We start from the raw sequence: 25,144 nt of genomic DNA, 5'->3' as shown, positions 1-25,144 counted from the left end.
GCTTTTATTCCCAGAATTCACTGCATTTGATGGAGATTTTATCACATTTTATTTAAAGAAATAATTTTCATATTTCTTCTATCACTTTGCATATTTTAATGAAGTGATATTCATCATTATTTTCTCATGTCTTATTTTCCAAGATTTCACATTCATATATTATATCCTAGGATTCTTCATGTCCACTATAGATCTCAACTTGGCAGTGATGGCAAGTGTTTATTAGCTGAGGTAGTTTTTAGGATTTCTTTCCTTCATTTTCATCAGTGCTAGGCTTCAGTTATATTTCCATAGGAAATGATCATAGTTTGTTAAAGAGTTTGTTCCTTTATCCATTTCCCATTTTTGGCACAAATAGTTTAGTTTAATATGTCAGATTTTATCTATTTTGATTAGATAGAACAAATAGAATATGTTCTATTTACCCATGCTTATTCCTTAAATTTGATTCTGATCTTTCCTCAACTAAGCAAAGGTTGACATCCTGACTGCATACAGATAGCTGATTAGAAGATGATTCCTATCTGTTTAATTAGATGCTGTTTTAATTTTTATAATAATATTTGGATCCAAAACTTCTTGAATCTCTTTCTGAAGAAAGTGTATATATGCTTGTTGGAGTATTGGAAAGGTAGCCAGGGGGTATACTGGATAAGAGTGTTGGAGTTAAGATTCAGACAGATTAAATCTTGTCTCAGATAACCTCTCTGGGCTTCAGTTTTCCCTCTGTAAAGTGGGAATGATAACAACAGTCCCTACTTTACAGAGTTCTTGTGAGAATCCACTTTAATAACATCTGAAAGTATTTTTTGAAGACCAAATTCACAAATCTTAAATTAAGAGACTCTACTCATGCTGTGCCATCTTTCTCACTAGATTTCACATTATAACATTAGAAAAATACAAATAAAATTTAGCTCAGGACTTATGGCCTAATTCTCATGGTGATTTTATATTTTAGACTAACAATATGATTGTTTCCTGAATCCAGCCTGCCAGGAGTTAAAAGTTGTAACTAATCTGCATTTTGCAGAGGAAAATAACCAATGAAATAAAACAAAACCCAGTTAGAAATGTCTGGATAAACTAAAAATATTAGTCTGAAATACATAGAATAGACTATTCTAATCAACAATCGTAATTTAGGAAAGAGAACCTATAGTCTCTCTTTCCTAAATTACGATTGTTGATTAGAATAGTCCAGAAATCCCATCCCTACTTTTTTTTAACCACAATACTGGTTTAATGATTTTTTTTTTATTAAAAGGGAAATTTCCTTTTTGGGAAAGAGTGGGAATGTGGTCTTTTGGTTGTTCCACAGATACAAAAACATGCCAGATGGAAAGTGACTTTCTGGTCTAGTGGGCATCAGTCTTGCTTGTGTGACAAATGACCATTGGTGCTTGGGGCTTCAGAAATATGTCCCTCGTCAAAAAAATGCAATTTCAAATTCCATTAGCAATGAAATGAAAGAGTGATGTTCCTCTAAGTGGTTGGACTCAGGGAATAGCTCTGAAGAGAAGTTCTAGGCCTTCTTGGAAAGAAAGACTAGGTATACAAAGAGACACACTTGATATCCTCTCCCTTTCTCTGTCTCCCCTCAGTTCCTCAGCTTTCTGATTGGAAGTTCTCTTTATAGTCTTTCATGAGAACTGTTATAAAGTCTGTGAATTGCCCCTCAGCCTCTATCATTCTCTTTTCTTCTTGCTCAGTTGTAACTAACCTATTGAAAATTATTTTGGTGTTTAGATCCAAATAGGAATTCAATGAGAGCAAACAAGATTTCCTTTCCTTGCCCAACTTTTGCACCCACGTTGCTTAAGCTTTGATAGGCCTTAATTACTCCTTAGTTTCTTCTCTTGAGGCATATTTTGGTTCTAATTAAATCTTCAGGAGGCTGGAAGACATTGTGGAAGGGGGAGAATCAAGGGCCTCAGAGGTTTCTCCACTGTCTGGAGCTCAGCTCCCAGTGTTCTCTTCTTTCCATGGTACTAAGTGTTGTTTCTGAGAGTTAGTTCTAACAGAGATTCTAGTTGGACTCATTGATTCTCCCACTGCCCCAAGATTACTATCTCAACCCATGTCTGGTCTATTGATTTTGGTGGAGGGGAGGGTGGTAAGTGTATTTCCTTCCAGTGGAAACAGTTTATCTTCCTACAGAGCATTTCCAACCTAGAAAGTGTCTCTTAAACTATCACACACGTTTTTCTTATTAAATGACTCAATTCATTCTTTAATAGTCATTTATTAAGCTCTTGCTATCTGCCAAGTGCTCTGATGCTGAAAAGGTCCAGTGGCTAAATTGTCTTCCTATTGAAATAAGAAATTTGTTGGAAGGAACACAGCTAGTAAGTGTCCAAGGCTGGATTTGAACTCATGAAGATGTCTTCCTGACTCTAAGTGTATTGTGCCATCTAACTGTCCTATATTTCTTGGCACAAAGTAAGTGTTATATAATTTATAAATGTTAGCTATTGTAATGATGATGATGATGATGATGATGATGATATCTTTCCCAGGGCTACACAGCCTCTGTTTGTGTGTGTATGTGTGTATGTGTGTGGCAAGATTCTAACCCAGATCTTCTCAGCTCCAGGAAAAGCTGGCTCTCTCTCTCCCTACCACCATGCCGTCTCTCCCGTCAAGAGCATGTGTTGTTTAATCCCTAACAATAACTCTCCGTCTGGTTTAGTGTCTGGTCACATTAGTCACACCTGTACTGGACTGAGGTGGGGGAAGGATTTGAAATGTCTCTTTGATCTACTATTGGGAAGTGGGAAATAGTTGGCAAAGGGCTTGCCAGGGGCCCAAGGGGAAAGACACAACTTCCATGTAAAACACCCCAAGATGATAAAGAATCATCGATTGGAGATCTGAAAAATGACTGTTTGTCTCCTGTATCTTTGGAGCACGGCTAGCTCGTGCTTAGTATTCCATCAGGAAAAGGGGAGACAGAGATGGAGAGGCTTTCATTTAGCAGGGCACAGTTGGACCATCATTTTCACTCCAGTAATTTCGTCTTCCCTCTGCTGCCCAGGTTAGCAGATAACAGCTACGTAGGAGATGCTGGATCCAAATGCCCCTTGTTTGCTCTCTTCTCCCCTCGGGGCCAGAGACGGTGCTCCAGTGACCGAGTTTGGTTCCTGTCACTTGTAAAAGCTGTTTGGGGAGCAAATAGTGCTAGTGATTCCATATGGCCACGTGGATTACATTTCCATTTTTTTTCCAGTTGAAATAAAGTGAGTCCAAATAACCTGGGTTACTGAATCATTAGAGAATGGATTTTAGCTTCTGCAGTAAAAGCATTTCAGAAGGAAGTTTGCCAAACTCTCATCTCGTAGAATTTTTGAGTTGAAAGGGACTCTGATAATCATTTTGTCCAAACCTTTGTTGTTGTTGTTTGGTAGTGTTCAGTCATGTCCGACTCTTTGTGATAATGTTTGGGGTTTTCTTGGCAAAAGTACTAAAGTAGTTTGCCATTTCCTTCTTCAGTTCATTTTACAGATAAGGACACTGAGGCTTAATTTCCAGAGTTAAATAATGTGACTAAGTCACACTTAATTAAGTGTGTCAGGTAGATGAGTCTATCCATTACACCACCTTGCTGCCCCGTTTAACCCTTACCCCATAATAGAACATACAAAAAAACATTCTATCCATTCTTAAAGACTGGAGGTCTTTATGATTTCATTCCATAATGGATTGAAAAGGGGCTCAGCAGGTCAGAAAAATCCATTCTGGATTCCAATAGCCTTATATATAGCAGTCTAGAAGATATTTGGAATCTAATGATCAAAACAGAAAAGATCATAATGTTTGTGCCATATAAGGATCCATTGAAATAATAGGGGATGTTTGCCTTAAAAAAAAAGATTTGAGTTAATGTGTCTGGTGGTATTAGTGAACATTCTCCATAGCTATCCAGACTCAGAAAACCATCATACAGCAATGTGGAGGGTAAAAATTATATTGCTTTTGGCATGTGAATTCTCAGCACATATATTATTTTCATTCATTTATTCATCCATTATCGCCAACCTTCATATTTGAATGGCCATCCTTTGTAAGAAAAATTAGGCTATTTGGCCCCAAAAGGCAGAATTGTTAACAGGAAGTTGAAGCTAGAAGTGGATGGAAGATTTCAACTCAATGTAAGGAAGATCTTCCTAATAATTAGATCTATTCAAAACCAGACTGGGCTGTCCCAAGAAACGGTCAGTTCTTCCTCAATAGAAGTCTCCAAGTTTGGGTGATCACTTGATGGGTAGGTCATAGAAGGGATTATTATCCAGGTATCACATGGTCTCCATTCTTTATCTATAGAGATGTGATATCATTTAAGGGTAGGCTTTCCCAAGATTGAATTGTTAAGTTTGCAGGGTGAGCATTTCCCCCCTTAAAAATCAGCAAGTGTTATAAATCAGGGCTTGATTTCTGTTATTGTCAGAACTCAAAAAAATGATGAAGAAAATATGAATGGTGTTAGTTAAAATTATATCATGCTCACATTTTTTTCCAGACAGCTGGTTGTTAAATATTTATCACCAATACATCCTTGTCTATGTTGTAAATTCTTCTATGTATCCTTGCTTCCAGGCACTGGAGTGTTATTGACATATGTGATATCATTACAATTCTCCAGGCTTTAGGAAAATGTCTTAAGTGTCACTTGCCGGTAGATATGACCTTCTTAAGTAATTTTTCAGATACAATGGAAATCTACTGATATTTTCTGTTATAGCTTATAATAAGTCATCATATAACATAAATATAATGATTAATTTTTAAGTTTTTGAAGATCAGGACAAATTCATAAGATCATCAGTCAATCAGTCAGCATTTATTAAGCATCTACTAAGTGTCTGGCATTATATTAGGCACTGGGACATCTTAAATTCATAGAAAGGCACCTTGGAGATCACCTAGTCTCACTTCACTAGTTTATAAATAGGAAAATGGAGGCCCTCAGAGATGAACTAACTTGCTTAAGGTCAAGCTATAATGAAAATTGAGCCCCAATCTGCTGCTTCTTTCCTCACTCTAAGGCAAGATATCCCCCATCCCGATTTCTTCCCGAGCCCCAATTATTCTCATATGTCCCATGGCTCCTGGGAGAGTGCCTCACAAATAATACATAGTTAATAAATGTGTATTGAATGATGGCACAAATAGGTAGCTAACTAATGCACTGGACACTGAACAATTCCATCACTTTTCAGCTGTTTCTTCTTTGAAATCAAATCATCTTAATTGCTGTTGACAATCTCCATGGGCACTTTAGGGTTAATTACAACATCTGAGAATTGGGATAGTTTGAGGGGAAATCTCCTTTAGACACAAGGATGTGGGTGATGGAGAGCACCGGTATTATCAGGAGTAGCCTCAGGACTAGGCTCCTTATGTGCTTATCAGACCCTGGCAAACCCAGGGCAGACCTGAAATGTATGTGTCTCTCTGCCTTATATGGTCATGGTTTGATTATGAAAGCATGAATAGAGCAGCAGGGACAGATTCAGATGTGTGACCTAGAAATAAACATATTCCTTATCCCATCACAAGCCCCCAGAGCGAAACTCATGCCTCAGGCTATCTGCTGAAAAGCTCTCTTGACAATTGTAAAGGCAGCAAGGGGGGGGGTGAAGAGAGGGGGGAAGAGGGAAAGTAATGCATAGTTCATAAATAGCTGAAGCCTACATCATTTTTTTTTCTGTGCTCCCACCATAATCCCCCCCCCAAAAAAAAAAAAAACCCTCAACATCTGGAATATTTTTCTTTGTTTGCCTTTATCTCCAGAGAAGTGTATGTATTGGGGGTGGAAAGAAGGAAGGAGTGGAATATAAACTGCCACCACAAATAAAGAGAGCAGACTTGACACCTTTTTGATAGAAAGAGGTTTTTTTATTTTATTTTTAATTTGTGGAATAAAACAAGCATTTCCATAGCACAGTACAATAAAAAACGATTGCACATGAAACTGCAAATGTATTATGCACTTGCTATTCCTTTCAAATATATAACAAAATTATCATGTAAATTTCTTTTATTTTTTTCTCTCCTCACCACATCCTCGAGATGGCTACCATTAAATACAACTAAGTGTATATATGTGTGTGTGTGTGTGTGTGTGTGTGTGTATACACACACACACACACATATATATATGTATATATGTGTGTATATAGTTGCATATATATATATATATGTAAAATTATTATATGGTGTTTCTCTATCAGTTCTTTCTCTGGATGCAGATATTGTCTTTCTTCATATATCCTTTATAATTAATTTGGGTATTTCATTAGATAGTTCCTAATTACATGTTAAGTTTTTTGAACAATAATGTAAAAAAATAATTTGGGTTCCAAATTATTTATCTCCTTTCTCCCTCCACCCTCCTTGAGAAAGCAAGAAATTTTATTTTGATTTTGCATATGAAGTCAAGCAAAACATTTTCATTTTAGCCATATTGTAGAAGAAAACATGAAATGAAAATGAAAACAATAAAATGAAATAAAACACGAAAATAAACAACAATAAAAAAATAAAACAACAATGAAATAAATGAAATAAAACTAAAAATAAATAAAGTCAAAAAGTATGATTTGGTCTAGCAGGAGATTTTTTCACACAAGAATAGCACCCCTCTTTTGTTACTAGAAATAAGACAAACAGCTTTTCATTGTGAAGGAGGAAATAAGTGACTGACCACATGGGAGTTCTTGGAGTGGTGGTTAGTGACAAAGAAACCATACCACATTGAGTAAGCAAAAATCTTTCATTTCCATTTTCCCAATTTTTGGTCTGGGTATGTTTCTTTCTGTTTTGTTTTTGGGTCCCAGTGACATTATCTCCTTGCACACTTGAGTTGCCAGTGGCTTTTTAAGTCTTCCCTGATAGCAGTTTTTTGACCCTTTTGAGTTCACCACTACCATGAACTAGCCTATGTAGTAAGTTTACAATAAATACTTGCTTTTTTCCCTAATCTCCTGCCACTGTCATTTGACCCCTAGATCCCTCCCATGTAACAAAGAAAAGAAAAGCAGTTAAGTGAGACAAAGAAAGTAATAGCATCTTATAATATATGAAGTTATCTATAACTGTTATTCACCACTTGACTTGTGAGAAGAAAAAAATTGTGTATCCTCTAAGATACACAAGATTAGTCATTGTATTCCATCTGAATTCTGATGTTTTTAGCTTAGTTTTCATTTGTACTATTGAAGTCACTGGATAAGTCCACTGCTTTTCCAGAATACCCTAAACTTTCCTTAAAATGCATTCAGAAAAGTACTATGCCTGAAACCTAAATTTAATTTCCATGTCTGTTCTTTTTCATTATCTATTTTATGTTATATTCACCACTAGAAGGTATATAATGTTTTTGATTTTTACCTCTGTATATATCTCCAGGGTTTAGCATGAAATACAACATGCTCTACTTATTTCTTGTTTAATTGAAATACAGCTAAGAGATAATTTTTGAAATCTCATTTAAACATTTAGATGTTAGGTCAAACGACCAAAGTGCTTTAGAATATGGGGCCCAAGTGATCAGTTTGGTTTTACTCTCCTTGTTGAATGAATATATAAGAAGAAAGTTTTATTGGAAAAGAATCTTTTTTTTTTCTCATCAAAAGCAGTGAAATGGGAAATTAAGTGGTTTTATGTGGGAACTGGGTGATGGGAAGAAAGTGATGTGTTTAATCATTAACTTGACCACTCCTCCTGTCTATGGTTTCTGATTCATCTCTGCATCGCATGAATCCTTGACATTCCCCCTGAAGGGTTTGCCAATCATCTCGATCCTGATATGGTGTGATGTCCCCTCAATGTAGGAGGCAACCTACTCTAAGCTTGGCTATCCTATTCTCTTCTCAGCATCAAAGTCTGACAGCTCAGCTCAGGTCAGCTGGATTTCCATGGAGGACTTTGGAGGCACCTCACTAGGGACTGAGTTCTGCCTGCTAATTGCCCCACTTCTAAGAGCTTACTGGGGCTCCAATCGAGATTCCAAGGTAGCTAATTCAGTCATTCAGCCAGACCTAACATGAACTTTGGCTGTGTGTGGAAACAGCGAAAATTGAAAGGAACAAATCTGAAATCCCCGGGGACCTCATGTCCTCTATTTCTGTGTTATTTCTACTAGCAGTTCAAGTTCAAAACCAAAAACATGGCACACATTATTTATTTAACAATATACACTTTGGATCTTCCTTCTTCCCTTCTCCCTCCCAAAAAGAACACAGTTGTTTTTAAATTTTGCGGCATTTGATCTTTATTTATATCCCCAGTGTAGGTAACAGAGCCTTGCAAAGAGTGGGGACTTAATAAATGCTTGAATTGAATTGAATAAAGCTTAATCCATTCAACACTAAGATCTAGGTCAAGTTATAGGTCAAGCTATCTGTCCTTTAAATTAAAAGTTTTATATATAGTGACTTTTATTTAAAAACCAAAACAGTTCCCCTTGAGATCCAGCTCCAACATGGCCCCTGGCTCCAAGCCCAGCACCAGTGCTCTAACTAAGCATTCTTCCTGGGGGTGAGATGAGCCCCCTCTCTGGCCTTTGTGTTCCTTGACTTATCAAATTGGGATTTGTAAGAGCACATTTCAAGCTCTTCGATCCCCCTCTGTCTTCAGTTGTTATTTCTACCCATATTATTATTTGACTGTGGTAGACAACTTGCTTTCTTTTTAAAAAATATGTATTTCCCCAAATTGTATGTGAAAATGGGTTTTTAAAGAATGGGTTTTTTAAATTCCAAATTCCTTCCCTCCACCTCCCTGATATAATAAACAATCTGATATAGGTTTCTAAATTTTCTAATTTATAAACAATCTAATGCAATTTCCCTTTGTGGAAAAGGAAAGGAGAGGGAGGAAGAAGGAGGCAGAGGGGGAAAAAAGGGAGAAAGATAGAGAGAGAGAGACACAGAGAAAAGGGGAGGAAGGGAGAAAGAGAATGGAGAGAAGGAGAGAGAGAAGAAAGGAGGAAGGGAAAGAGAGGAGCGAGGGAAGGAGAGAGAGAAGAAAGGAGGGAGGGAAGGAGAGAGAGAAGAAAGGAGGAAGGGAAAGAGAGGAGGGAGGAAAGGAGAGAGAAGAAAGGAGGAAGGGAAAGAGAGGAGCGAGGGAAGGAGAAAGAGAAGAAAGGAGGAAGGGAAAGAGAGGAGGAAGGGAAGGAGAGAGAGAAGAAAGGAGGAAGGGAAAGAGAGGTGGGAGAAAAAGAGAGAGATACAGAAAGAAGGATACAGAGAGAGAGAAAGATACATAAAGACACAGAGACAGAGAAAATGAGAATGCTTTGGACAAGGGACATAGAAGTGCCTAAGCAGATATTGGACAACTTTGTCCCATCACTAGCTTCATATTGCTCTAGATGATATCTCTCTTATATTTCAATTCTAACTTCTATGATTCTCTGACATTCCATTTGATGAAAGGTGCTCAGAACTAGGGGAAATTACTGACTATAGATTTCCTTTTATACAGTTTATTTCAGCGAGGTCACATACATGTATGCCCTTACTAGAATGTCCTGTACATATATGATATATACAAAATAGATGTAGGTACTTTGGAAGACCATGAAAGTCCTCTTATAGAAGGTGTTGCTTGAGCTTAGGGAAAGCAAGAAGTAGAAGGGAAGGGCTTAAAGAATCTGGTCAGTGAACCTAATTAGGAAGAGCCAGTTCAAAGGCCATGTGGTACCTGTGGTAAAATAGGAGATGGGATGTTGTCTACAAGGAAGATCCAGTGGGTCAGTGATGGGGGATCCTATTGTATATAGAAAGGAATAAAGTGGTAAGAAGACTAGAAAATTAAGGAGCAGCCATATAATGACGAATTTGAAATGCCCAGAAGAAGTTTGTTTGATCCCATAAATGATAAGGAGTCAGTACAGATTAATGGGTAGAGTGCTAAGAAGCAGAGGAAAGTTCTAAGGAAATGTTTGGTGGGGGTGGTTGCATCTGAAATGGGCTTTGAAATACTTTTTGCCTGAACCAGATAGGAAGAAAGAAGCAGCCAAGAAAGTCCAGGTTTTGGTCCTTCCCAATGTTTTCTGATAGTGGTTTGCATTTCTAGTATCTCTGTGTTACCTTACCTTCTAAATATTTTATTAAAAGGCACCATTATTAAGCACATATTATGTGCCAGTCAAGGCTTCGAGCTTGGTGGATCATCAATGTAGATCAATGTGCTTACTCATTGGAAAGATATGATGGTATATTGGATGGTCCACAGTTCTTGGAGCCTGAATTCTAATCTTGCCTTAGATTTAGTCCCAGATTCCCTATGAGGATTGAACTCAGTGGAAATTTCAGCTCCAAGTGTATCATGCTATACTGCTCTCATCTTAGCTGCAATTTAGCTTAGTTTAACAAATTGTAGAAAGATATCAGAGTGTTCCTGATGTAGCTTGGTTTCCTCAATGGGTCTGTGCTCTGGGACTTGGGTCATGGACATTGTAATTGAGTCATACATATGAATTGAAAGTCAATGCAAGCATATATTTGAAATTTCTGTGAACTTTCAGATGAATATTTTTTTTCCCTTCCAAACTAATGCTCTCCAATTCTTTCTTTTCAGGGCCGTCATGTTAAAACTGGACAGCTCGCTGCTATTAAAGTCATGGATGTCACTGGGGTAATGTATCTGTCTCTTGTCCTTTTTTAAAAAATCAGTTAACTAGATTTCCAGAATTTGAGGATGAGAGATATGCTCATTTAGTGGCTTTCAAAAGTTTCCTTTTAGAGAAGAATAAGTTTCTTACACACTTAAGGCATCACACCCAGGGGTTTAACGTACATAATTCCCAGATTGCAGTAGGAGATCGCAACCTAAATTTCTTATCCACAGATGCCTCAAGTCAATTAAGTACCACATGGGGTTATGATGAATAATGTTATTCAGTCATTTAAATTTAACATAGTTATCAGTAATTGAATATGAAGAGAAAATTAGAAATTTCAATGTATTAAAATAATATTAAAATCAAAGAATATACTTATATACATATACATTTATACACATACATACTTGCATCTAGGGCCATCCTCTAGTCATCTTGATCTGTATCTGGCTAGTGGATCCAGATGGCTCTGGAGGAGAAAGTGAGACTGGTGACTTTACACAGCCCTGCCTTATTTCAGTCTAATTCACTTCCATGTCATGGCTTCACCTCCTTGATGTCATGGTCATCTTCAAGAATGAAGGACAAACAACAATAACATATGTATGTGCTCTGTTTGGGGGTCACCCAGAACAGAAATAGAATAAGGGTGGAAGAAGAGAATGAATTATAATGATGATCTCAGATGAGGATCTTTATAACAAAATCTTCATTTTTAAAAATATGACAACTAACCTCAAATATTTCTAATGATTAAAGTCCACTGTTCTTTTCAATACTTTTTTGCCTGGATAAACAAAAGTTAGTTGAAGAATGGCATTCATTCTGTGTTTTAAATGCAATTATGCTGCTTACTCCCCTTCCTTTTGTTGACTTTATTTAAAATATTTTAATGCATTTTCCAAGAGTATAGAGAACTCTGTACATGTAAAAGATCTCAGCGGACATCAAAGGCATGCTAATATGTTTTATATTATCTCGGGGTTTGTTCAGAGAGATTTTTCAGTTACACCCAGATAAACACATGAAAGTAAAGAGAGAAAAGATTTAAGTTGGGCCTGAAAGTAGATTATCCAAGACAAATAGACTTTGAATGGTTCCCACAAAGATATCAAGAATTACTCCATGTGAAAACAGAGACCAGACCACTGGACTCTCCAACCCTATTTTTAGCTGCTTTCAGTGGCTGTTTGGTAGAAAACCCTGGGAACTAGCTGCCAGGCTTTCATTCATTATGAGCCTTCTTGACCTGCCCTTAATTATTGCTTTCCCATTCATTTGGACATATATGTTATGTTATACTTATATTTTGAGTTACCTTAATGCCTCATATTAATCAGCTGCTCATTATTCTCAGTTCCCTGTGAAATCTTCAAATGAGCCTGAAAGTGAAGTCCATAGGAAGCATTTACTTTGGGTTCATATAATTCCAGAACTGGAAGAGATCTCAGAGATCACGTAATAGAACTTTGTTATTTTTTTAAAGTTTTTTATTTTCAAAATACATGCATAGATAGTTTTCAGCATTCACCCTTGTAAAACCTTATGTTCCAAGGTTTTTTCTCCCTCCCTTCTCCCTACCCCCTCTCCTAGATGGCAAGTTATTCAATATATGTTAAACATGTGCAATTCTCCTATACATGTTTCCACAATAATCATGCTGCACAAGAAAAATCAGATCAAAAGGGGGAAAATGAAAAAGAAAACAAAAACCAAGCTAGCAAACATCAACAAAAGTGAAAATGCTATGTTGTGCTCCACATGCAGTCTCCATAGTTCATCTGGATACAGATGGCACTTTCCATCACAAGTCCATTGGATCTGGTCTGAATCACCTCACTGCTGAAAAGAGCCACGTCCATCAGAATTGATCATCGTACAATCTTGTTGTTGCCGTGTACAATGTTCTCCTGAGAATCTCATTACTTGATAAACAAAAAAATAGATGCTCAGAAAAGAAAAATGAGTTGGACAAATTAATTTTCTCATAGGCAAAACAGCTATGTAATTTTAGTACAAAAATATTAATTGCAGCTCCCATTTAGATAGCGCTGAAGCTCTGAAGAACACTTTACATGCATTATCTTACTTGAGCGTTAAAACAACCTATTAGGTTGACGCTATTAGCATTCCCATTTAATAGATGAGGAAAAAAATTAAATGGCTTGCATATGTTTGCATACCTAATAAGTATTTGAGGCAGCATTTGAACCCTCTCTAGTCCAATACTAAATGTTATATTCATGTCTATTCTCAAAGGATAATGGATTTGCAACTAGGGCTCTCCAGTGCAGCTTTCTCATTTGTTAGAGAAGAAACCTAAAAGAAAAATAGTTGGCTACAGCTCCATAACTGAGAAATGACAGAGCCAGGTACCTCTAAGCTTTCGTACATAGTTCTATATAGTTCTATATAGATTCAGATGATTTTCAATTTTTACCCCTAAAAGAGAGATTATTGAATGAGTTTTTAACAGAGGATGAACAGATAGATTACATAGGATCTGTGAATTTGGATGGGGGGAAATGACAATTTTAAATTTATGAACCTTGCTTTCTTTTGCAATCCTATGCATTTTATTTATTTTGTGCATTTAAATGCATAATTCTGAAAAGGACTCCCTAAGTCTCTCCAGATATTGCAGAGAGATCAAGTGTACCTCCTAGGCTCTTAATTTTCCTCATTTTATTGTTGGTGACAATCTGAAACTCTTGGAGTCAATCAAAACAGGTCTAAGCCTTCTTATGTGTGCAGTTCCAGCTTCTTGAGTACTTGAACACAGCTATCCTCCCATTTCCTCTGTAGAAATATAGAGCAATTTGCTCAGTGTACTGAGTTTATTAAATCGTTTCAGACTAGAATGACTCCATGAGAATTTAAGTTCCCTGAAAACAGGAATAGTTCTTTTTTTTTTTGATCTCAGAATTTCCAGTTTCCAGGCTTGTGTCTACCACATAGGAGCAGGCATGTGCTGGACACAGCTCCAGCTGATTGTTAAATATTCAGGCTGAGCTATCCTCAAAAATCAGCAAACACTATAATACCATGGTCTGGTAGATGGATTTATCGATTGTCTAGATCAGGAAAGTGATGGAAAAAATGTTAATCATTTTGCAGATTAAACTGAAAAGTATGTCACAGGGACAGTTGTTTTTTTGTTTGTTTGTTTGAAGGGGTGGGGGGAGTGGAGAGCCAGTTGTTAAGCATCTAGCAGCATAACAGTGCCTAGAGCTACTTAATAAATGCTTATTGAATTGGAACACATGTAAATTAGAAAATAAGGAACACCAAAATCAGATCCTCCTTTTTTTAGAAGAAATCTTTTTATAAAAATGTTGTCGGCAACAAAATTCTAGCCCCAGAAAATTATTGTTGTAAATTAATTGGGAAGATATCCTGAAACTTTCTTTGAATGAGTTGAATACATTATAGGGGGAAAAATACATAATATAGAGAATAAAAAATATATATACACATAAACACGTATACCATTTTATATTCATACCTAGCCCTTCTCATGTGGATTTTAAGATCAATGAGCCCTTAGCTGACTTCTGTTCCATTGCTCCTATAACTCCATTCCACAGGAGCTATTTATTCTCTTGCCAGTCTGAGCTGGCCCTGAGATCAATCAGAATTCTGACCCCATTTTCTGATGCCATTTGTGGGATATTTAAGTACTTGCAGAGCCAGGGGTTGTTGCTCCATCTGCTTTATGGAAATATAGCAAAGAATATAATGATCTGCCCCAAAGTAAATATTTTTAATTTACAATGGTGTTACAAATAGAACTTGGTCTTCCTGTTGTTCCATGACAACCAGAGCTATGCATATAATGGGCCATTCCAAGAAAAGCGTAGATAGAATCCAGGAAGTTCTCCATCTTTGACTTGACATCATGGAAAATCCCAGCCTGACATCCTGGCTCATATCTCTTCCTTCCCTCTCTTGGTGAGTGTAGCCAAAGTGTACTTCCAGTGGAAAACCCCTGTATAATATAGCCCTTTTCCACTAATACTGTTTTCTCATCAAGTCAAATGAAATATTGCAAGAAATTTTGCCCTAGATTTTTTTTAGTTTAATGTGCTGAGGAACCCCAGAATCTCAGAGGTTACTGAGACTGTACTTGGAAACCCACCTAAAACACTGAAAGAAAGCATCTTTCAGCCTTGGCTTAAAGACTTGTAATGATAAGGAAGATACCACCCCCTTGGTGGTAATAATAACAACAACAATAATAACATTTATTTAGTGTCTTAAAGGCAGATAGATGATATAGTGAATAGAATGCTGAGCCTGAAATGAAGAAGATTAGTTTTTGTGACTTCAAATCTGGCCTCAGATACTTATTGGCTATGTGACCCTGAGCAAGTCACTTCACCTTGCTTGCCTCAGTTTCCTCATCTGTAAAATGAACTGGAGAAGGAAATGGCCCATTTTCGTAGCTTTGCCAAGAAAACCCTAAATAGGGTCAAGAAGGGTCAGACAGGACTGAAATAACTGAACAACAAATAGTGGGAAGTGCTTAACATACACTTCACTGATATTCACAACACCCTTGGGATGTAGGTGTTATTATTATCCCCATTTTACAAATGAAGAAACAGACTGAGAGAGATGAAGTAAGTTGCCCAGAACCACACAGCTGGAGCCAAATTCTAATTTAGATTTTCCTCCCTCCGAGGCTTGTATTTTGTCTACTGGGCCATCTAACTGCCTACAATTAACCAATTCCACCTTGGGATAGCTTTAATTATACTAAAAAGGTCTCCGAAATATCAAGAGAAAATCTATTGCCTTGTAACCTCCATCCATTGTTCAAATTTCTGCCTTCTAGATTCACCCCAAATAAATCAAAGCCTTCTTAGATGATTTTTTGAATCTTTGAACACAATCATAATCCTTTTCCCTCTCTCCATGCCCCTAACTCTTTGTACTCTTCATTAGGCACTGAATCAATCTCATCAATTTCCTCTGGACTCTAGCTTATCAATCCCCTCGTCAGCTGTTGTACCCAGAGAGCTCCTTTCAGCCAGGCAGGTGTGGGGCTGCCTTACAGAGTACAGCAGAGTTCTCCCCTCCCTCATTCTTCCATCTTTATGAAGACTAAGCCAGTGTTCATTTGGGGGGCTGTCAGATCTGTTAACTGTTAGAATTTTGAAAAGACTTGATTTTTTTTTTATCAAGTACTCTATGACCTCTTTCAGGAAATGAAACAATGATTGGAACTGGAAGAACTGTGAGCTCAAATGATTTCTTAAATGTTATTTTCATCATAGCTGCCTCGCTTTTAGAACAGTCCACTCACAGTGTGATCAGATTCTAATTCTTCCTGCTTGCAAATGAAAGCCTCTAAAGGGTTAGCAGCCATCCTGCTGCCTCCAGTTCCCCCAGAGTTTTTACCTTTACTCATCCTCTGATCTCCAAGATTTTTTTAGTTGTTAAAAATCCTTCATTATAATTAATCAATAGTGCAAGATTTTGTGGTTCATTAGCGTGTAACTCTTTTACCAGTGCAGATAGCAACTCTTTTATAGCTTAGCAAATGGTCATTTTGACAAGAAAATTAATCACGTCCCTCTTCAAATATGACTAAGCAGGTCCTTGGATGACTGTTCCATTCAGTTCACCAAACATTAAGTGCCTACTACATGCAAAACATTGCAATGGACACCGCAGGTACTAAAATAAAACAGTCCTTGCCCTTACTGGAGTTAGCTATATCAAGGCTTCCAACAAACCCCTTTCCTTGGATGACCACTTACCAGATATGTTTTCATGAAAATTAACAGGGAACAGTGATCTTACGATGAAGAGAGCCATCTACACCCAAAAAGGGGACTATAGGAACTGCGTGTAGTTCACAACACAGCATTTTCACTCTTTTTGTGGTTGTTTGCTTGCGTTTTATTTTCTTTTTCATTAGATTTTTCTTTTGCAGCAAGATAATTGTATAACTATGCATGCATATATTGGATTTAATATATATTTCCACCAGGTTCAACATATATTGGATTACTTGCCATCTAGGAGTGAGGGGGTGGGAGGAAGGTGGGAAAAATTGGAACACAAAGTTTTGCAAGGGTTAATGTTGAAGAATTATCCATGTATATGTTTGAAAAATATGTTATGAAAAACCTTTCATAAAAAAAAAAAGAATTTAATGGGGCATGAGTGGTGCAATAGATAGAACTCTGCATCTGGACTCAGGAAGACTAGGGTTCAAATATGGCCTCAGAGACTTAAATGCTGTGTGACCCTTGGCAAGTCATTAAATCCTGTTTACCTCAGTTTCTTCATCTGTAAAAGAGATGGAGAAGGAAATAGCAAACCCCTCCAGTATCTTGGCCCAAGAAAGCTATACAGGGTCATGAAAAGTCAGAAATGACTGAAAAACAGCTGAACAATAATAAAAGAGAAATTCACCGATAACAAGAGGGAATCACAGAGACTAAGGGATGTCCCATGATGAAAAGGTTGCTGACATATGGTAGCAAGGTCCAGCAAGTCAAGCAAAATAAAGATCCTTTATTACAGAGATTGTATTACTTTGTACCTTGGTACCTTCCTCCCCCACTTAATGATGATGCCAGATGGGCTGCCATTACCTTGAAATAATTAAACTTGTGGGTTTCCAGAAGACAGTGGAGAAACCTATGCTGAACCCAAGTCGATTGCTCCTTGCTACTAGTAACGTATCTGGTAGAATGGGCAATAAAAGAGAATTCATTGAAGAAAAGTGTGACCCATAACAGAGGTGGCCACCCATGTCATGACACCTCTCCCTCAGCATTGTGCAGGCAATCACAGAAGATCACGTCTGCTCCTTAAAGTTCTCTACAAAGGCCAGCTCTTTGCACTCAGAACAGATCTCAGACTGTAATGATGTCAGCTCAGCATTTGGCTGCTGTCTGCATTTCCAAAATGAGCCTCTCCTGTAGCATACCAGATCAGTCCCAGATTCCTGACCTTGGGATGTTTATGTCCGGTGATTCCCATGAAAAAATAAAATCTTCCTACTAATATAAGAAGATTGCCTTTTTCACCTTTGAACTTGGGGCAGCCCCAGGAATTCAGAACCTGGCATTTGCTCTTCCTCTCTGGGCTAGAGATCAGCAAAGCTATCTTGAGCTCCGATCCCAGCCACCCCTTGACCCGGGACAAAAATAGGTAAATGATGCCATGTCTCCCAGAAGGTGATGACATGTATTATGCGACAGGAGGCAGAATCTTACAAGGTGCTCATGAATGTGACCAGGCTACGCCATGTGGTTACAAGAAGGGACAACGAATAGCATCAGACAATCCTTCCCGTAGGGTTCACTTAATCCATCTTGCCAATGAAGAAATAATGAGGAAGCACAAGTAGTATATAGCAGAGTTATTGTTTAGACCTAAGTTTCCTGGCTCCAAACCCAGCGTTCTTTGCAATACACTCTACTCCCTCTAATAGTGCGCTGATCCTCAACAGAATCCTAACACTTTCAGGTGAGTTTGATTCAACAAGGATTAATTCATTACTATGTATCTAGGTATCCTGCTAGAAATGGAGCACACAGTAACAAAAGTGGCAGTCACTGCTCTCAAGGAATTTGCTCTCTACTAGTTGGATACAATAGCAGTGGCAGAAACAACAGTAGCAGTATTGTAGCAGTAGTAGTAGTAATAGTAGTAATGGCGGTGGTGGGGATGATGTGGTACTGATAGTAGTAGTAATAATAGTACTGATAGTAATAGTAATAATAATAATAGTACTGGTAGTAGTAATAATAATAATGATAGTACTGGTGGTAGTAGTAATAATAATAGTACTGGTAGTAGTAATAATGATAGTACTGGTAGTAGTAGTAATAATAGTAGTAGTACTTATGGTGGTGGTAATGTTAATAATAATAATATATATATTATGTCATATATAAGAATATAATATTATTATAACCTAATAATAACCTAGTATTTCTGTAGCACTGAACTACCTCCTTTACAGTTACTATTACCACCACCACCACCACCACCCCTGCTATTACTACCATTACCATCACTATTATTACCACCATCACCGGTACCCTCACTACAATTATGAATTGCTGAGGGACATACTCAGCTAGTAAGTAGCTGAGATAGGTTTGTTCTTCTGTGCATTGTGTTCTCGTGCTCCCTTATGTAAACTGATGAAGGAGCTGAGTCCAAATCGCCTCTCCTGACTGAGAGGGATCATTTTTGCCTCAGAAATTAGCCAGAATTCAGATTTCACTTCACTGTTTTGTTGATTTGCTAGACTTAGTAAAAGAAGAGAGAAAATATGAAAATGCAGATTATAGAAGATATGCATTGTGGGTACAGTTTTTAGAGCATCAGCTGTTAAACATTTCCTAGCCCACTCTGCTTTTTATCTGTTTACCTTGGATAAGTCCTTTAGCCTCTTTGAACCTGTTTTCTTACCTATAAAGTGAAGAGGTTGGACCCCAGGTCTTTTAACTCATAACCAGGTCTATGATGCTATGTATACAGATAATACCAACATTTTGGTAAGGACAGGAGAGATCTTATTGGATGGAGCATTACAGAGGAGGGAGACTGTTAGAGTTCAAATGTTGGAGTTTGTTCTTCTCAAAGCACAGCCGGTTTAGAGGCTTGGAGCCCTTCGGATGTCTCCAAATCCAAAGGTTCTGTCCTTCAGCCTCTGACTCTGCTTTCTTCTGCCTCCAACCAAGACAGAGATGGAAGGTCTCTCTTATCTCCTTCTGGGGAGCCCAGCCACCAACTTGCCGCGGAGAGAGGGCTTCTGGCGTAGCTCCACTGAAATCCGTCAAAGTGTTCTCTGCACAAGAGTCGATCCTCTCGAGTCCAGCGCGATCAGCCAGCCAAGAGGAAAAAATGTATTCTGCCATAGATCCCTCATCGCTGGCCTTTTATCTGCCTCGTCTGAGAGAATGGGATTATGGGTTTTCTCCCATAGTGCTCTCTGGCCCAATGAGCTTTAAGGAAGGTGTAGAAAGTGTACTTTGTGAAGCTAGCAGGAGACCCCAAGGTTGTGATCAGACTCCTCTCCTCAGGCCCCTATCCTCATCACCTGCTCTTCTCTCTGGCTCTTCCCTCTTTTCCTTCTCCAGCTCCCATTCCCACCTATCTCCATGCCTACCTTCTGATGGGCATCATTTGTTCTCCACTTTTTCAAAGAAAGAAAATGAAAGGAGCTATGGGGACAGCAGACAAAAGGGAGATGGAGTATTCCAGACAACAGGACCCAGTCTGTGCATGCAAGTGAAATAAGGTTTCGAATGAACATCTAGGTCAGCCCTGAATGGAAATGCAAGTCACCAAAATGCCCTTGAGGGAAGCAGGAACAGTGGAGGAGGAGGAGGAGGTCTTCATGTGTGTCAGTGTGTGTAATACTTATGCATATTTGTGTGGAGGCACACCTAGAGCTTTCTTAGTAGCTGTGAGTCCTTTCCCTCTTTTTCCCCTTTTCCCCTATCTTTTCATATTCTCACTCTTTACACCATGCTATCTTTACCCATTCAAGCACAAGATGGGACAGAATGGATTATAGTGTATTAAGACTGGTTGTAGTCCATCCCTCCTTTACTTTCTACCATATTTTAATGGTTTGTTGGGCCCTAGGATTAGGTCAGGGGGTCTTAATTCTTCATGTCATGGACCCCTTAAGCAGTCTGGCCCCCCCTTATCAGAATCATGTTTTTCAATAATTTCTTTCAACAGTCTTAGAATTAAAAAGGAGCAGTTAGATGGCATGGTAGGTAGAGCACCAGAATTATAATATGGTTAATGATTTGTTTAAAAAATAAGTTTTTGGGACCAGAGAAAGCTTGGGATCAGTGTGATCATTGTATTTCTTATTCTCAGAAGCTAGTTCTAAATATGCTATGTGTTCTGTACTAGATTCAGTGATTGACACATCTGGGAAAATCCTAAGCAGTCTAGACTCAGCCAGGTTGTAAAGTCAATCCCTACTCTTGATTTTATTAAGGGACCTTTGGGAAATAATGCTGATTTTACATGCAAACTTTGTGTTGGAAAAATTGCCTTGCAAGAAAGGGATATTGAGGGCATCTTCTTACGAGCTGGATTATAGTCTCCACCTAGGAATAATGAGGGAAATGGATGCATGGTAGTCCCAGTATATAGTGATAGACTGCCCACTCACCAACATGTGATTTACTTAAAGGACAAAACTTCCAGAACCATATTGTCCTCTTGACCCTTGTCCCTCATCTATTTTCTTTCAGTTAGCTCTACTTTTTTTATTTTTTTTTATTTTTTATTATATCTTTTTAATTTACAAGTTATATGCATGGGTAATTTTTCATCATTGACAATTGCAAAACCTTTTGTTCCAACTTTTCTCCTGCTTCCCTCCACCCCTTCCCCCAGATAGCAGGTAGACTAATCCATGTTAAATATGTTAAAGTATCAGTTAAATACAATACACACACACATACACACACACACACACACACACACGTCCAAACAGTTATTTTGTTGTACAAAAAGAATCGGACTTTGAAATAGTGTGCAATTAACCTGTGAAGGAAATCAAAAATGCAGGTGGACAAAAATAGATGGACTGGGAATTCTATGTATGGGTTCATAGTCATCTCCCAGAGTTCTTTAGCTGAATATAGCTGGTTCAGTTCTTTACTGCTCCATTGGAACTGATTTGGTTCATCTCATTGTTGAAGAGGGAGATGTCCATCAGAATTGATCATCATATAGTAGTGTTGTTGAAGTATAAAATGATCTCTTGGTCTCTCTATTTTATTCTATCTGGCTCTTGCTGTCCTTTTTTTTCCCCTCTAGTGTGCACCCACTACTAGACCCTTCCATCATCATACATATCTGGCTGAACTTTTATTCTTCCTATTTATTTAAAAAGGAAAGGGAAGTGATAAAGAGAAAATGTCTCAGTACCTGCCACATAGATTTTGGATTTAGAGGTTAACTGCTTCCCTCCCTTCTCAGCCTCTTCCCCATCAGTTACCTCCCAAGGATGTATTTGAATATGTGATAACTACCAATGGGTGGCATTGGACTATGACAGTTAAACTTTGGTAGATAAAAAGGAGAAGGAAAGATTCTGACTGAGTCTAGTGAACAAAAAGAACAAAGGAAAGTCAGATGTTGGCACTGAAGTGAATGAAGAAGAGAATTAGAAAAGGGGGTAATTCAGATGAAAACCGGGTGGAAAAGTGATTCCCAGGATGTCAGAGTTGAAAAGCACCTTGGAGATTGCTCACTTTCACATAGCCTCTATGCAAAAAGAACCCTCTTTATAACACACTTGAGAAGATGATATATGGCTTTTTTGTACAGGTCTCTAGAGAGGGGGAGCCCATTAACTTCCCAATATGGTTTATTACATTGTTGAGTAGCTCTATAATTTCTCCCCACCATTCCTACTTCTGACTTCTGAGGCCAAGGAAAATCCATTGAGCCCTTTTCCCACAAGACAGCTCTCCAAGGATACTATCATGTCTTCCCTGAGTTTTCCTTTAACTGACTAATCATTCCTTGCCTGTCCACCCAAACCTCATATACCATGATCTGAAAGCCTTCAGAATTCTGTGTATCATGTTCTTAACAAACTAAAAGCCTTATTGAACTGCCCATAATTATTGTCATTATTCTTTGCTGCCTGGGTCCCTAACAGAGATAGGGAAGACAAAGCAAGCTGGGTAGACATATTCAGACCAAGGAAAATCAGTACAAACTGCATTTAGTTCCAAAGAGTTGTTGTTCTAGGACCTACACCACATAGTAATACTAATGGCCTGCCTTGTGGCCATTGATAAATAAATAAATAAAAATAACATGGTTGAACATGTCTAAGAGACTGGGACTGGTAAATGCCATAAGGATTTATACACGTGATGCTTTAGCTACTTAAAGGAGTCATCACTCAGGCTTCAGGAGGGAACAGAAGGCTTTAATGGGTGGTATGAAGCCATGAAAAAATGCTGGGATGTCCTGAACCTAGCAGGCCTTTTCCCATCCCTGGACCTCATTTTCCATGAGATTAATGTGAGGAATTGATCTAGATGGCCTCTGAGGTCCTTTCTTAAGCCCTAGATCTATAATCTTTTTTGTAAAGATAGTTGTTGTAGCAGCCTGGGAACCTCACAAAAAAGTCCAGACCAAGTAAGCTCTGAAGGAGTATCTTTGTTTCGGAGCTTCATCGACCCACATTCTCTCAGAGGTGGTACTTGTTGCTCATCTTCTGGGTACCATAGATTTCCAGATCATTAAATAAAGGAAAGCTGTGAGTTTAAAATTAACAATTTGAAATAAACATCCATTGCATCTGACCTGAGTTTTGCTGCCTGAGTGATAATCTGCATTTCCATTCTTACTTCTTATTAAATTGGTGGTCCAACTCTTGGCCTATTTTTAAAAATTAAATTCTATTTTTTAATTAAGAGAAATCTACTTCCCTCTTACTTTAACCTCATTTTTGAAAGGACAAGAAAAACAAATTACTTGTAAAAATATTGTGTGTGTATCTTAGCAAAACAAATTTTCACATTAGCTATTTCAAAACTAATATATACTTTATTTTCATTTTTATTACTTATTTTCAATCTGTCCCTGTCTATTGATTCATTTTCTATACTCGTGTCTCCCACCATCCAGGAAAAAAATAACTCCAATTTGTGACTAAATTCCTTGAAAAGGCCATTTATAATAGACATCTTTACCTTTTCTCTTCTCATTCTCTTCTTAACCCTTAACTTTCTTACAATCTGGCTTCTGGTCTTTTTATTCCATTGACATTTCTCTGTCCAAAGTTATTTATATATATATATTTTATATTTACAACATTCAATAGTCTTATTTCTTATTCTCCTTGATCTCTTTGTAGCCTTTCACACTACTGATCATCTTCTCCTCCTGATATTCTCTTTTTTTTAGATTTTCAGGACTTTTCTCTCTCCCCTCCCTATCTGACCACTCCTCCTAATTCTTTTCCAGATTATGCCTTTTAATTGTCGATGCCCCCAGGGTTAAGTCTTGGGCCCTCTTCTTCTATATTACTTCACTTGGTGATCTCATCAACTCCCATGGATTTAATTACATCTTTATGCTGACTGTTCTCACATCTACCTTTCCTGCCTCAACATTTCTGCTGATCTCCTATTTCCCATCTCTAACAGCCTTTCAGAAATCTTAAACTGGATGTACAGGAGACATCTTAAACTCAACATGTCTAGAATGGAACTCATTATTTTTCTTCCTATGCTTTTCCTCCCCTTCTTCCTTATTACCATAGAGGACATCACCACCCCTCAAGTCCCTCAGACTCCCAACCTACTTTCTAGTCTCATTACATTTTATCACATACTCTGATTCAATGACACTCACCTCCTGACTATTCATCAGACAATACACTCTTTCTCTTGACTTTGGGCATTTTTTCTGACCAGCATCATGTGTATAAATCCCCTCATCTCTACCTACTGATCTCCATGGTTTCCTTTAAGCTTCACCTAAAACCCCACCTTCACAGGAAGCCATTCCTAACTTCTCTTAAGTGCTTTTATTTCTCTTAATTATTTCTTATTTATCCCATATATAGCTTCTTGTATATATTGGCTTGCTTGTTGTCTCCTCCATTAAATTGTGACCTCCCTTGAGGATGAGGACTATATTGCCTTTTTTTATATTCTCAATGCTTAGCACAGGACTAGTGCATTTTTGTTGTTTAGTTGCTTGTTTGTCATGTTTGACCCTATCAGGGAAGAGTTATTTGTGTACACATTTTGGGGATATCCTACCATTTTGGGGATACATTCATTATTAGAAAAACCCCTAAATTTAAAAAAATTCTTAGTAGTAGTGTAAACATTAACATATAGCATAGTCTACTCTTTATATCCATATTCAGAATGCTTGTAGGCTTAGGGTATGTGTGTGTGATAGTTGTAATAATATGCTAATGCATTTAAGTGCAGAAAAAAGATGTGTATTTACCACAGAACTAGAACAGATAAGTGTCTGCTTATTTTCACCAGCCTTGGTCTAATGTTATTGGTAATAATTTTGTGTTCTGTAGGGCCTTTCATCTCTGTAATTCAAAGTATGTTCCCAAAATCAAATTCTCCCAATAGCACAGTAATATAATAATATATTATTATGGTAATAATATAGCAAATATATAAGCATATGTGTTTACTATGTGTAAAATTATATAAAATATATAAAATGTGGCAAAATAACATGGTATAATAATTACAATATTATAGTAATAATATAGTAAACATAAAGATGAGAAAATTGCTGTTGAATTTGTATTGCTCCAAGTCTTAGAGTATACGAGAACAATCTGGGTTCCTTAACCTTTGGGCTTTGAAGTCTTTTTTGGTTGTATCTCCTCTTCCTCCTTCACTCCCAACATAATTCTCTCATAATGTATTCATTCCTTACTTCGATTCCTCTCGTTTTTCTCATTTTCCCCTCCATTGCTACCCCTGCTTTGTTTTTCTTGTATCTCATTCT

At 37.7% G+C, this 25,144-nt stretch overlaps 1 protein-coding gene across 9 annotated transcripts in view; it reads left to right on the top strand.

Moving 5' to 3' along the window:
* The window catches only part of TNIK (TRAF2 and NCK interacting kinase), a 413,088-nt gene that overhangs the window by 205,718 nt on the left and 182,226 nt on the right, over positions 1-25,144 (top strand). For all 9 annotated transcript variants that reach the window (XM_051983151.1, XM_051983153.1, XM_051983152.1 and 6 more), the window contains exon 3: positions 10,588-10,644. In XM_051983151.1, coding sequence (XP_051839111.1) covers positions 10,588-10,644 — 57 coding nt within the window. The remainder of the gene's footprint in view (positions 1-10,587; positions 10,645-25,144) is intronic.

Source organism: Antechinus flavipes, chromosome 3 (assembly GCF_016432865.1).
Source record: "Antechinus flavipes isolate AdamAnt ecotype Samford, QLD, Australia chromosome 3, AdamAnt_v2, whole genome shotgun sequence".
Taxonomy (NCBI): Eukaryota; Metazoa; Chordata; class Mammalia; order Dasyuromorphia; family Dasyuridae; genus Antechinus; species Antechinus flavipes.
The sequence above is the reverse complement of the archived record's forward strand: the minus strand, read 5'-3'. Positions and strand labels throughout refer to the sequence as shown.